This window comes from Oncorhynchus masou, chromosome 3, assembly GCF_036934945.1.
Source record: "Oncorhynchus masou masou isolate Uvic2021 chromosome 3, UVic_Omas_1.1, whole genome shotgun sequence".
In the NCBI taxonomy this organism is placed as follows: Eukaryota; Metazoa; Chordata; class Actinopteri; order Salmoniformes; family Salmonidae; genus Oncorhynchus; species Oncorhynchus masou.
In genome coordinates, this window is record NC_088214.1 from 18,110,310 (window position 1) to 18,123,915 (window position 13,606).

Here is a 13,606-nt window from a genome sequence, read left to right on the forward strand (position 1 = left end):
GTGTTTAGTGTATTATTATTATAAAGCATGGCAATAAAAAAACGTTAGCGTTCTTTGCCTTTGTAAAAGTTTTTATTTAGAAGATGAAATGACATTGAGTTGTAAATAAAGAGACAAAAAGCTAACTGAGTTTTCGCCACAAGTTTTGTCCTGTAAAGCTTCTGTTCCTCATTCAGACTATCCCATCTGTGGCCTAAAGGCAAAAACTCATGTCCACCTCAGATGTTACAAAAATGATACAGCAGAATAAAATAGGCAGACATCAATGACACTAAGATAAGTGTCTGCTAAATGACTAAAATATAAAACATCTCCAAGCTATACGTTAATATAATCTTCATAGTTTGGTCATAATAATTTCCACTCTACCCAAACACATGAGATAAGGGGATGCTGAAGATGTTGTTCTACAGTTCTCAGGCACAGAGGTAGGCTACTGCTCTTCACCATTGTTCTCTTGAAATGTACTGTGTAATTCTAGCTGTCCTACAGCAGGCTTCAGACATGTGTCGTCTTACTGCTGCTTGGAGAAGAAGTCTTTGCTCTTCTGCACGTCGGGCTTGATGGTGTCATTTCCTGGTTTCCAGCCGGCAGGACAGACTGAGAGGAAACACCAGAAAAGAAGTGTGAGTCTCAGAACAGTGCAGCATGATAAGCAAAACACACTTTGAACCTGAGCTTCTAACTTTTATACCCTCTGATGATATCTACTATCAGCCTATCATTCCCAGTCCATACAAAACTGGGATGTTACCTCCAAAGGGAGAGTGGTAATAGTGACCTAATTGCTATTCACATAGTGTATGTGACTGCTGATGGTACATAGTGAAATATGCAACCTGGACTCAGGTAACATATATATTTTTAATTTTTAAATTGAACCTTTATTTCACAAGGTACTTACCCTAGTAAAACTGACTATCCTACCGATCCTCGACGTCGGCGATGTCATCTACAAAATAGCTTCCAATACTCTACTCAGCAAACTGGATGCAGTTTAACACAGTACCATCCGTTTTGTTACTAAAGCACCTTATACCACCCACCACTGTGACCTGTATGAACTAGTCGGCTGGCCCTCGCTACATATTCGTCGCCAGACCCACTGGCTCCAGGTCATCTACAAGTCCATGCTAGGTAAAGCTCCGCCTTATCTCAGTTCACTGGTCACGATGGCAACACCCACCCGTAGCACGCGCTCCAGCAGGTGATCATCCCTAAAGCCAATACCTCATTTGGCCGCCTTTCGTTCCAGTTATCTGCTGCCTGTGACTGGAACGAATTGCAAAAATCGCTGAAGTTGGAGACTTTTATCTCCCTCACCAACTTCAAACATCTGCTATCTGAGCAGCTAACCAATCGCTGCAGCTGTACATAGTCTATCGGTAAATAGCCCACCCAATTTACATACCTCATCCCCATACTGTTTATATTTATTTACTTTTCTGCTCTTTTGCACACCAGTATCTCTACCTGTACATGACCATCTGCTCATTTATCACTCCAGTGTTAATCTGCAAAATTGTAATTATTGCCTACCTCTTCATGCCTTTTGCACACAATGTATATAGACTCTCTTTTTTTTCCTACTGTGTTATTGACTTGTTAGTTGTTTACTCCATGTGTAACTCTTTGTTGTCTGTTCACACTGCTATGCTTTATCTTGGCCAGGTCGCAGTTGTAAATGAGAACTTGTTCTCAACTAGCCTACCTGGTTAAATAAAGGTTAAATAAAGGGAAAGGAAAGTCAATTAAGAACTAATTCTTATTTACAATGACAGCCTACTCCAGCCAAACCAGGACGATGCTGGGCCAATTGTGCACTGCCCTATGGGACTCCCAATCACAGCCAGGATGTGATACAGCCTGGATTTGAACCAGGTACTGAGATGCAGTGCCTTAGACCACTGCGCCACTTGGGAGAAATTGTTACAAATTTCAATTTGTTGTGGCTAATGTTAGCTAGGTTGCTAATGTTAGTTAGGTGGCTAATGTTAGCTAGGCCAGGGGTTAGGGTTAAGAGTTACTTAGGTGAAATGGTTTTGGTTAGAGGAAGTGTTAGCTAACATGCTAAGTAGTCGCAAAGTACCAAAAAAGTAGTAAGTAGTTGCAAAGTTGCTAAAGTTGTCTATGATGAGATTCAATCACACAACCTTTGGGATGGTAGATGTTTGCGTTATACATAGGGCTGTGATGATACCAGTATCATGATGTTTCCATGGCAAAAATGAAAACACAATACACACCAAACTCTGGTCCTTTAAAAACCTGCAGTATGTAAAATGTTGTGTGCTATAGCTTGGAAAATAAATCAATGTGACTCTAGATGTCAACATAATGATTTTGTTTCCTACATTAGGGCTGTTTTCCTAAAGAAAATAAATACGCTTTGTGTTTTGTTTCCTTGCCACGATTAGAGTGACCACATTTAAAATACCCAAATGTGAGATAACATGATAGTTTTGCGGGACATTCGCTGGACAGTGTAGCCTACGTGCAAAAAAAAACATTTGACAGCCGCCACCCCCAGACACACACACACAAATCCCACGCAAGGAGCAGTGCACATTTTTTATGTTCCAGGAGAGCATTTAAAATTACGTCATCCTTTCTCAGCTTGTACCGACAGATTTAGCCTATTGAATATCATTATAGAATATGCAGAAAATGCATTCTCCAATCTGCCTATGCCCACACATATTGTCTAAATTTAAAAAATATATTTTTAATACCCTCAAACACCAAGTTAGGCATTGTCACACCCTGAATATAGTTTGCTTTGTATGTTTCTATGTTTTGGTTGGTCAGGGTGTGAGCTGAGTGGGCATTCTATGTTACATGTCTAGTTTGTCTAGTTCTATGTTTGGCCTGATATGGTTCTCAATCAGAGGCAGGTGTTAGTCATTGTCTCTGATTGGGAACCATATTTAGGTAGCCTGTTTGGTGTTGGGTTTTGTGGGTGATTGTTCCTGTTCCTGTGTTAGTTTGCACCAGTTTAGGCTGTTTCGGTTTTCACGTTACGTTTTTTTGTATTGATTTGTGTTTTATTAAACATGAATCTAAATAGCCGATGCTGCATTTTGGCCCGACTCTCCTTCACATAAAGAAAGCCGTTACAGGCATACCTAATTTCAAAATAGGTCATGGCATCATCATTGTCAATCGTGAATAATAATTATTCACGTTTTAACAGTGAAATCTCCAAAACTTCGTCTGCATGCCAATCATTTGATCTCAATCAGTTTCATGGGAATATGCATTCAAGATCTTCTTGAATTACTTTTTGTAAGCAAATTACAGCAGATGGTGTTAATTAACAAACAATTTAGCCTTCCTGTTCTTTGTTCCAATCAAAGCAAATTCTGCCTATTTTTTGGGACTATTCAACTAACCATCTCATAAGAAATTAGGTAGTGTTTTTGGTGTAATAGTGAAGTTATACAATGCTATTATATTTGGTTATGTTATGAAGTTATGTTATGTGATCTTCCAAGACATTGATTCAGCTTTGATGTAACTTTACTAAACAAGCACCATTGTGAGAAGTGGTGGAGAAACTCCGGTGCGCTCTGAATCAAACAAGCAATTGAAGCGCTCCCAGCCTACTCCATTGCCTCGCACAAATTTTGGTGATGCAGAAATGAGAAATTACATGTGTGGCTGTTTTATGAAAATCTGGGAAACATTTCTGTTTGGTGAGTTTCGTAGTAGCAAATATGTTGAATGAGCAACTAATGAGTATGGAGAGCCTCACAGGTTTGACGAAATTACCTTATCTTTCAATCTAATACGTCTATTTACTTACTTCATCAGACACACTTTTTGTAAGTCGCAAGGCTATCATCTTGTCTTGCGCAGAATATGAGATTGGAGAAGTGTTTAACATCTCCAGTAGGCTACCAAATCCTTATGATATACTGTATATATTTTCATAAGCACAACGTGACTGCAAGACCGGTTGGAATGTTTGAAATAAACCTTTTTTTCCCTAATGAGTTGTCGTTGAATTTGTTGATAAAATGCAGGACATGATTGTTTGGAAATGCGGGACTGTCCCGCACAATCCGGGACATGTGGTCCCCCTAACCACGATACTAACGAGTATTGTGATACTGGTATGGTTACGGCCCTATTTATACGCCCACCCATCCTCCCCGACCAATCACCCTCCTTTCGTTTTTGCCTCAAATAACCTTTTGTTTTATGTAACCATACCAGACATAACATATCATACTAACTTGGGTGTCTCAGATTTTTGTTTACTGTGTTACATCTAGTCTATGAGACCAGGCTGAAATATGATAAGTAATCCTTTACTTAAATGATTTAGATCTAAAGTGGCTGTTCCACTGGATGTCAGAATGAGACCAGGCTTAAATGTAAATGTAATATGGCACTGCAGCAAGTTGGGCTAATTCCATGCTGGATAAGGTGGCATGGTTTTTGGAGAAAAAAAAGTCAGCAGGGGTAGTCATGTACCTTCTCCGTGTTTGTCAGTGAACTGAAAGGCCTGCACCAGACGCAGGGTCTCGTCAACGGAGCGTCCCACCGGCAGATCGTTGATGGTGATCTGCCTCAAGATGCCCTTGTCGTCAATGATGAAGAGGCCCCTGAAAAAGCAAACAGGGAATAAATGGAGTGATTTTTTTCTAAACCTACAGGATCAGATGTATGTAACAGAGGTGGTTCGGTGAACAATGCTTGCGTGATATGTAACCTTGCCTGAAACCTGATGACTTGTGTTAGCTACCCAAACCAATGCCTAGGCTTTAGCTTAGCAGGCTATTAACACAGTCTTGTGTTGTGCACGTTACCCAGGTTTGGACCTTGTCGGTCAGAGACACTGAAGTTTGACCCTTGAACTTTTTCTGTTGTGAACCCACCTGTAGGCGATGCCCTCATCCTCCTTCAACACCCCGTAGTCCGTGGAGATGGAACGCAGTGTGTCGGCTACCAGAGGAATCTTCATGGCACCCAGACCACCCTGCTTACGAGGTGTGTTGGTCCTTTAAAAACACACACAGAGAGCGTAAGAGACTGACTTTTTGTTTTGTGTGAGACCAAGCATCCCTGCAAGTCATGGTATGCAGACGGGACAGGGATAGTAGGAAAGGGGTTTCTGTGAGCATGGGGAATAACTGCAGTAGCTGCACTGTAACTTATTCTGTGTCACCTAGGGCTTCATTTTCGGGGGGCAAAAAAAAATTCAAAGTGAAAAAGCCCCAAGTACCAAGCAAGATGGCAGAAGTGGGAATCGACAGAGGCACCAATGACCTCACAACCGATCTTCCTAAACTCCTCGGCAGCGTCACTGAAGGCGATGATCTCAGTGGGGCACACAAAGGTGAAGTCCAGCGGGTAGAAGAAGAACACCACATACTTCCCTGCAGGCAGGCAGCACAGGACACAAACACAAGATAGACACACTATTAGACACTTATTGAATTCCAATGGAGCCTGGAAGCAATGAATACATTCAGTGTGCATTCAAGGTAACTAATAGGTCATTACTGTAATAATAAACTGTAAAATCATGAAACCAGCCACAAATCCTAGCACACAGAGCCAAAAAAATCCAGTTCAGGTTCAGAATAGACTGAAGCGTTGTAGTATGCCTACCAACCTCTGTAATCAGACATGCTGATGTCTTTGAACTGGCCGTCTGGCATCACTGCTTTGGCCGTGAAGCCAGGGGCCAGATGCCCGATGCGTGCTTTACCTGCAGCCATCTTCACTTTGCCTGGGGGAAAAAACACTTTACTTGTTTCCTACTGTTTATTTTAAATGTATGTAGCTCTGTCCTTGACCTGTTCATTGTCTATTATTGTTCTTTATTATGTCATGTTTTATGTAGACCCCAGGAAAGTTAGCTGCAGCCTTTGCAATAGCTAATGGGGATCCTAATAAAATAACAAATATGTATGCGTCAAATGTACAGTATAGCAACATTAACTACTAAATGGCAGTACACAAAAACACTCTGTAAAATAACTGGACATGAAGGATGAACTGGAAAGCTCGCTCCATCCTCTTTCTCTATACATAAGTCGCTCTGGATAAGAGCGTCTGCTAAATGACTTAAATGTAAATGTAAATGTACATATGTACCATTTAAACTTGATCCCCCTGCTGCAGGAAAACTTTCTGTAACAACCCTTATAAAAAGAAAGGTCCAAAATAATTATAATCCACATAATAAGTATGCAAGATGATTTTTTGCTACAAGATTTTTTTACTGCTGATTACAGATCGTACATCTGCAGATATTTTCAGCATTGAAGCTATAAATATAATGTGTACAGAACTGAAAGCAATACAAGGAAGACATAGATTCAAATGAAGAACTCACTTCTTTCATTTCCAACACCTAATCAACAGGTGTTTCCTCAATGAGCATTTATGGCTTTATTTTACGCATCAATCAAAGAGTTCAACTGGTTGTTCTTGCCTGACAAAACTTCACTTTTTCACGCACGCAGTTATTTTTCCTCAATGTGCATGTAGGCTAAACTTTCTCTAGTGCAGACAATGTTCTCGAACAGGGCATTCGAATACTTGAGTTCACTGTTCAAGGTGAACTGACGCTCTGGCGCACTTTGGAATTTACTCAGCCAATAAACGCACCGCGATTTAGCCGCGTAGGCCTGTGACAGTCCTCTTTTTAATAGGAATTTGATTGTAGTATACATTAATTAAATCATATATGAAAATGTGTCGTTTGCTTTAACTTATTTCATAAAAAATATTTATTACTGAACTAACTAAAAGTGAAAGCAAAACAGGTTTGTTTCACAATGATCTGAGTTTTTTTCTCGACAGTGATTTTCCTCATCTGATTTTGTTGTCCAATATTCCATTGAACAAATGGTGTAGGCCACTTTGACATCCTCCCCCAAAAAACGATTGTAAAAGCTAAACAGCATGTATTCTGTCGTCAATGGAAATGTACAATAAATTGAAACACATAAAATTGCACACAAAGAAAATTAGAAGGCAATAAAAGTGTAACTAAACAGTCATGGTATAACTAAGTTTTGACTTTCTTTTTCCCGTAACCGAAATAACCGAAATAATTATTTTTCCCTACTTTTCAAGTTAAATTCAAAGCGTACAATACACAAACCTCTACTTCGGTCCCACTGCGGCAGCTTGAGAGGAGGAGTGCAAAGAATGAGAAGAATCGCTTGAAAATATATACGGCAGCTCAAATTCTCGCGATGTTATAACACCGGCTATGGCCACAGCGCAGTCATTCAGTTGTTATGAGTATTTGACTACCTCACACTGCACCATGACTTTGCACATTTCCTTCCTCATTCCAGTAACCTGCGGTTAAAAACTTGTATGAGTAAGGATGAGTAAGGACTAAAACACAGTAGTAAATAAATTATGCACCCCACCCTTGTCTTCTCTTATCATCTTTTCTCATTTCTATTCTTCACAACATGCAAAACTTGTGTTAAAACTTATGTTAAGCCTACATAACATAAGTGACAGTTATTGCATAACATATTGTGGTCAATAATGGCTGATCTCTCGTGAGGGTATCTGCATAAAACATTTTTCCATATCACACATGTACAAGCACCCCCTATTTGATCTTTTGATATCTAAATTCTTATAACCCTACAATTAAAAACTTGATCTTGTCATCTTCAAAGATACTGTATGTTTCTCAGTGATTCTCAGGGAGAGCAGCAGAAGCCCACATCAGCCCCCTCCTACGAGCCCCTATCCTAATCCAAGTGAACAGTCATGCTGGGGTCAATATGTTCAGGGGTAGAAAACTCCAGTCCTCGGGGGCCTGATTGGTGTCACACCTTTTCTCCATCCCTAGCAAACACAGCTGATTTCATCAAATTGCATTCTAAACTGCAGATCATGATTAGTTGATTATTGGAGTCAGGTGTGTTAGCAGGGGCTGAGGCAAAACTGTGACACCAGTCAGGGCCCTGAGGACTGTAGGTGCCCACCCTGTGTCACACAGTCAGGAAGCTCCCATCATGTGACCAGTGGTGGAAAAACTACTCAATTGTCATACTTGAGTAAAAGTAAAGATTCCTTATTAGAAAATGACTCACGTAAAAGTGAAAGTCACTCAGTAAAATACTACTTGAGTATAAATCTAAAAGTATCTGGTGTACTTATGATGTACTTATGTTTTGTGGTGGTAAAAGTACTCAATTGTCATACTTGAGTAAAAATAAATGCTATAAATCAAATTCTTTATATTAAACAAACCAGATAGCATGATTTTCTTGTTATTTTCATTGCGAACAGCCAGGACATAATTTACAAACACGGTACTGGTGTTGAGTCCGTCAGATCAGAAGCAGTGGGGATGACAACACATTGTATTGATAAGTGTGTAAATTAGACCATATTGTTGTCCTGCCTGAGTATTCAAAATGTAATGAGTACTTTTGGGTGTCAGGGAAAATGTATGGGAGTAAAAAGTTGATAAAAAAAGTTGATAGCGTACTACTACTATAATTGACTTTAATAAAAAATAATATGTTTCTTGCCCATGATAAAACTATTTATCAGTGTCATTGACCTCACAATAAGCCAGATTCAAGTAAATTGCACTGTGGTGCTGAAACTTGAAGTGGCACAATCAATCGGAAATATACAGCTCATAGTGCTGAAAGTAGGCAACTGTCTTCATCTTAATTAAAATGTATATTAACAACAAGAGGGCTTTGTGTTGGAGCCCATTTCTTCCTATTTAAGAAGTAAGAGGTAGGCCTGCCTGTTTGACGTATTCATTATCTCCAGCACCAAACCATGGCGCGTTTCTATGACCTGTGGTTAAAAAGACAAGATAAAAGGTCCTAGAAATGCTTCTCTGGAACATCACAGGGTAGGATTAAAAGTAAGAAAAACAGTGATTTTCTGAACCTGCAATGTGTTTCTACCTAGAGGGAGAGTATTTTCTTGCTCCTCATGTCACTGCATATCTCATAATGTTTGAAATGTAGAAATGCGTCGTTTTCACATATGTAGACACTGGTTTGGTGCTGGACCTCCACATCTGGCTTCTTCACCTGCAGGATCGTCTGAGGGGGGGGGTGGAGGGGAGTGCTGAGAAATATTTCTGTCTGTAATAAAGCCTTTCGTGTCGAAAAACTCATTCTGATTGACTGGGCGTGGATCCACCCATGGCTGCACCCCTGCCCAGTCATGTGAAATCCATAGATTAGGGCCTAATTTATTTATTTCAATTGACTGATTTCCTGAACTGTAACTCTGTAAAATCTTTGAAATTGTTGTGTTTATATTGTTGTTCAGTATAAGAAGAGTAGCCAGCAGTTAAAGTGTACATTTTTCTGCGTCGGTACTCTGTCTGGGGTGGAAAGGTAGGCCTAACTTTTGAAAGTACCATGCTTAGCTTCATAATGACCTCTCAGATTGAATTATTTACAAACAGGGACATTTTCATTGCAAACAAGACTCACTGATTTGGCATTGCAGAAATATGATAAGATGAATGCATAGGCCTATCTCTCAGACTCTGTCCTTCTTAGCCTGTAATTGTGCGTGGTATTAAAAAATATTCTGCTAAGGTCTGCAGTCATGTAAATTGATGTAGAATTGCATGACGATTACATCCATGTAACCCTTATTATAAATAATGTACACTCTCCTTCTTACACCACTGCATGTGACCTAACACGGACGCCCCTATAATCTACACACACACACCACACACACACACACACACACACACACACACACACACACACACACACACACACACACACACACACACACACACACACACACACACACACACACACACACATACATAATCCACATTATACAGCAGAGGGTGTCCAATTACTACCCAACTTTATTACCTCACGTTGAAATGACACTTTATGACATCCACTTTATTCCCTCATCTTCAACCTCGGATTGTTTAGTCTATTGACCTTCTTCTACTACTACTAGTACTACTAGTGTATGGGGTCACACTAACAATGCCATAGATGGGGTGGTGGTAGACCATTGACCACCTTAGCATACTTACTCTGAGAATTCCAGTAAGGATCTGTTAGAATAGCCTCATATTACCAGACTGATTACAGAATGTAAGCTCCAAATAATTATGTATGGTTTTACGAGGTTACTGTTGTTAGAATAGAATGGACTAGACTAGAAGATAACTTTAAATGCTCTGGAGAGGGAATTTACCTTGCACATGGAATATATATGTTAGATCTGTGTTGGCATTTAGGGTTGTGGTTAATCGTAACAATACTCTGTACTTAACCACAGAAGGATTGTTCTCAGTTTTACTTCCTCTTCACCCCCTCTACTAGTGTTATGTTGCCTATGTTGGCTTAGTAGTAAAAGATCTCGAAGGAACACACCTAGGTGCATAGTCCGTTACAATATCAAATACCTTAATGGTGGCAGCACCTTGTAATGGAGACATTTTAAGATTAATAAAGTTTATATTCGGTTAAGAGTCATTTTCTGTGTTCTATTTGAGACACTAATTTGTGTACGGGTTAGATTAGAGAGTTTAACAGTCACTTGTACAGGGTTGCAGATGTAATTGCATGGTACAGTGAAATTCTTTAGCGCCGAGCACCAACAAAGCAGGACAAAGTGAAATAAAACAATACAAATATCATGCAAATGTAAATAATAATATATAGTGTACATATTAACAACTGTGGGGTGGGGCAGGGTAAATGTCAGTTGAGGGGGTGGGGCTGTGTGTAAATGTACATTTGGGGAGAAGAAGCGAGGACAGGGGGAGCAGATTGCTGACGAGTGGTTGCTATTCAGTATTATTATTTTTTTTAACTAGGCAATTCAGTTCATTTAGAAAAAAATATTATTTACAATGACGGCCTACTCCGGACAACACTGGGCCAATTGTGCGCTGCTCTATGGGACTCCCAATCACAGCCAGATTCAGCCTGGATTCAAACCAGGGACTGTAATGACACCTCTTTCAGTGAGATGCAGTGCCTTAGACCGCTGCGCCACTCGGGAGCCCAATGGGTATGATGGGTTGATGGACACTAGACTTGATGCTAGACTTGATACTGAATGTTCATGATTGTTAAGGACTATCTGTTGATAGTGATTGACGCCAGACTGGAGGTACCAGGACCAAGGACACTGATTGATATTGTATTCTGTGACACTGTGATTCTGTAGCAGCTGATTTTGTGACTTCCTACAAGCCTCTCAATGGGTGTTTACAGAACATTGGTGCTGTCCCACTGGACAGACATCAACTCAACTTTCATTGAAATGACGTGGAACAACATTGATTCAACCAGTATGTGCCCAGTGTGGTGAGATTTGAATATAAGGACCTGCTTAGAGAAGGTGAGTTAGTCATTTGCTCTGCTTCTGTGCTGGAGGTGTCTCCCTGTTGCAACTTGTAATTTACTTTATTGAAGGGAGCAGTATTCGAAAGTACGGATGACTGAGGTGCCCAAAGTAAACTGCCTGTTACTCAGGCACAGAAGCTAGGATATGCATGTAATTGCTAACACTCTGAAGTTTCTGAAACTGTTAAAATAATGTCTATGAGTATAACAGAACTAATATGGCAGGCAAAATTTCCTAGTAGAATCCATCCAGATTTTTTTTGGGGGGGGGTCACAGGCCATTTCAATGCTTGTCTGTGGGATATTCAAAGGAATTCCTCCCAGATTGCAGTTCCTATGTCTTCCACTAGATGTCAACAGTCTTTAGCAAGGGTTTCAGGCTTTTGTTTTGAAATATGAGCAAGTAGTTGTAGTTTTTCAAAGTGTCTCTCATTAGGACTCTAGTCCTGTGGCGCGCATGGATGAGGGCGCGCACTTCATTATTTATCTCCGGTATTGAACATACTACATGCAGTCTTAAATGTTATTGTTTATTTACATATTAGGGTATCTGAGGATTGATTACAAACATTGTTTGACTTGTTTGGACGAAGTTTACCGGTACCTTTTGGGATTCCTTCGTCTGCATGTTGAACGAGTGGAACGATGGATTACTGAATCAAACGCACCAAATAAACAGACTTTTTTGGGATATAAAAAAGGACTTTATCGAACACATCAACCATTTGTTGTGTAGCCTGGGACCATTGGGATTGCAAACAGAGGAAGATCTTCAAAGTTAAGTGATTTATTTTATCGCTATTTCTGATTTTTGTGACGCCTCTGCTGGTTTGAAAAATGTTTTTAATGCTGGTGTATGCGTGGTGCTGTCCTCAGATAATTCACATTGTATGCTTTCGCCATAAAGCCTTTTTGAAATCTGACAACGCGGTTGGATTAACAAGAAGTTAAGTTTTTAAACGATGTAAGACACTTGTATTTTCATGAATGTTTAATATTATGATTTTTGCATTTTGAATTTCGCGCTCTGCAATTTCACCGCATGTTGTCGAAGTGGGACGCTAGCGGAACACCTAGCCCAAAGAGGTTTTAACGACCACTCTCATTTTTGTCCAGCTATTACACAACTACACTAAGAAATCATATGTCTCCACAGTGGTCATGTAGCCTGATCCCAGATATATTTGTGATGTCAGCTCCTAAGGCCAATGGGACCAGGCTAGTCATTTTCTGCCCTCAGATGAAAAGATGCTACAGAGATTAATGTGTGCAATCTGAAGAGCCCAGTGCCTCCCCTCCTCTCTCCTTCACCTCACCCTTCTGCTGCTGTCACTGGGATGATGTCTTTACATGCCATTGCCATGGACACCACATGAAGGGCCAGATAGGAGGGGACCAACACAATAAACTCTTATTAAATTAAACCTGCAGGCAGCAATCGGTGGGCTACAGATCAAAAAGAGGCCTTTCAGCTTTCAAAAACACATTAATACAGACATAAATAGTACCTACCTATATCAGCATCATCAAAACACTAATTACATTGTATTTGACTGTTTGAAACGCACTAGACCTTAATCTGTTCTCTATTCTCATATACTGACTGCCAATGCAAATGTGTTCCTTCTGCTGTTGCTAGGGACCTATAGAGATAAAATGTTATATTATGGGAATATGAAGCAACTTATATACTGCCATGTACATGTAAACAGGATATTACACACTATGTCATCCAGACTTATATAATTGAGCCCATCAGCTGACTATTTTCCTCACAACAACAAGAGCCTCGTGGTGCTCAACAGCCCCTCTTGTGAATGAAGACAGGTCGGGATGATTAATTTTCACCATAGTAGATCAAAATGGTCAGCTTTCTAAGACCTGTTTTACTTGAGTGCAATAGATTTTAGTTTATTAATTTGACCATTTAAAAAAAAGCACATGTAAAACATGAAAAAGCCATACATGCACATGAGTAAAATCATTGAGGATAACACACAAAGTCTGGGACTTATGGTTACGTCCGTTGTTAGATTAATGAGACCAAAGCGCAGCATGGAAAGTTTTCATGAATTTTAATAAAACAACAAATTACAAAACCGAACGTAAAGTTCTGCAGGGCTAGACAGCAACTATGCAAAAAACAAGATCCCACAATCTAAGGTGGGAAAAAGGGCTGCCTAAGTATGATCCCCAATTAGAGACAATGATAAACAGATGCCTCTGATTGGGAACCATACTAGGCCAAC

The 13,606-nt window shown here is 39.9% G+C and overlaps 1 protein-coding gene across 3 annotated transcripts; it reads right to left on the reverse strand.

The window, feature by feature from the left end:
* Positions 1–50: 50 nt before the first annotated feature.
* Positions 51–7,246, reverse strand: prdx1 (peroxiredoxin 1). 3 transcript variants are annotated; one of them, XM_064933445.1, is made up of 7 exons: positions 7,124–7,139; positions 6,109–6,155; positions 5,624–5,740; positions 5,231–5,384; positions 4,884–5,006; positions 4,480–4,610; positions 51–600 (listed from the first exon to the last, which is right to left on the reverse strand). In XM_064933445.1, the coding sequence occupies exons 3-7, from the start codon at positions 5,727–5,729 to the stop codon at positions 515–517; spliced, it is 600 nt and encodes a 199-aa protein (XP_064789517.1). In that variant the 5' UTR covers positions 5,730–5,740; positions 6,109–6,155; positions 7,124–7,139; the 3' UTR covers positions 51–514. The 3 variants fall into 3 exon arrangements, with proteins under 3 accessions (XP_064789517.1, XP_064789509.1, XP_064789526.1); XM_064933437.1 differs by lacking the exon at positions 6,109–6,155 and having other exon boundaries at positions 7,124–7,246; XM_064933454.1 differs by lacking the exon at positions 6,109–6,155 and having other exon boundaries at positions 7,113–7,136.
* Positions 7,247–13,606: the final 6,360 nt, after the last annotated feature.

Excerpts from the sequence above, each read along its gene's own strand:
- prdx1 (XM_064933437.1), bottom strand. The coding sequence starts at position 5,729 with ATGGCTGCAGGTAAAGCACGCATCGGGCATCTGGCCCCTGGCTTCACG. Across the intron at positions 5,007-5,230 it reads CACTTCTGCCATCTTGCTTG|GACCAACACACCTCGTAAGC; the intron begins GTACTTGGGGCT and ends GTGTTTTTAAAG. Across the intron at positions 601-4,479 it reads CACTGACAAACACGGAGAAG|TCTGTCCTGCCGGCTGGAAA; the intron begins GTACATGACTAC and ends GTTTCCTCTCAG.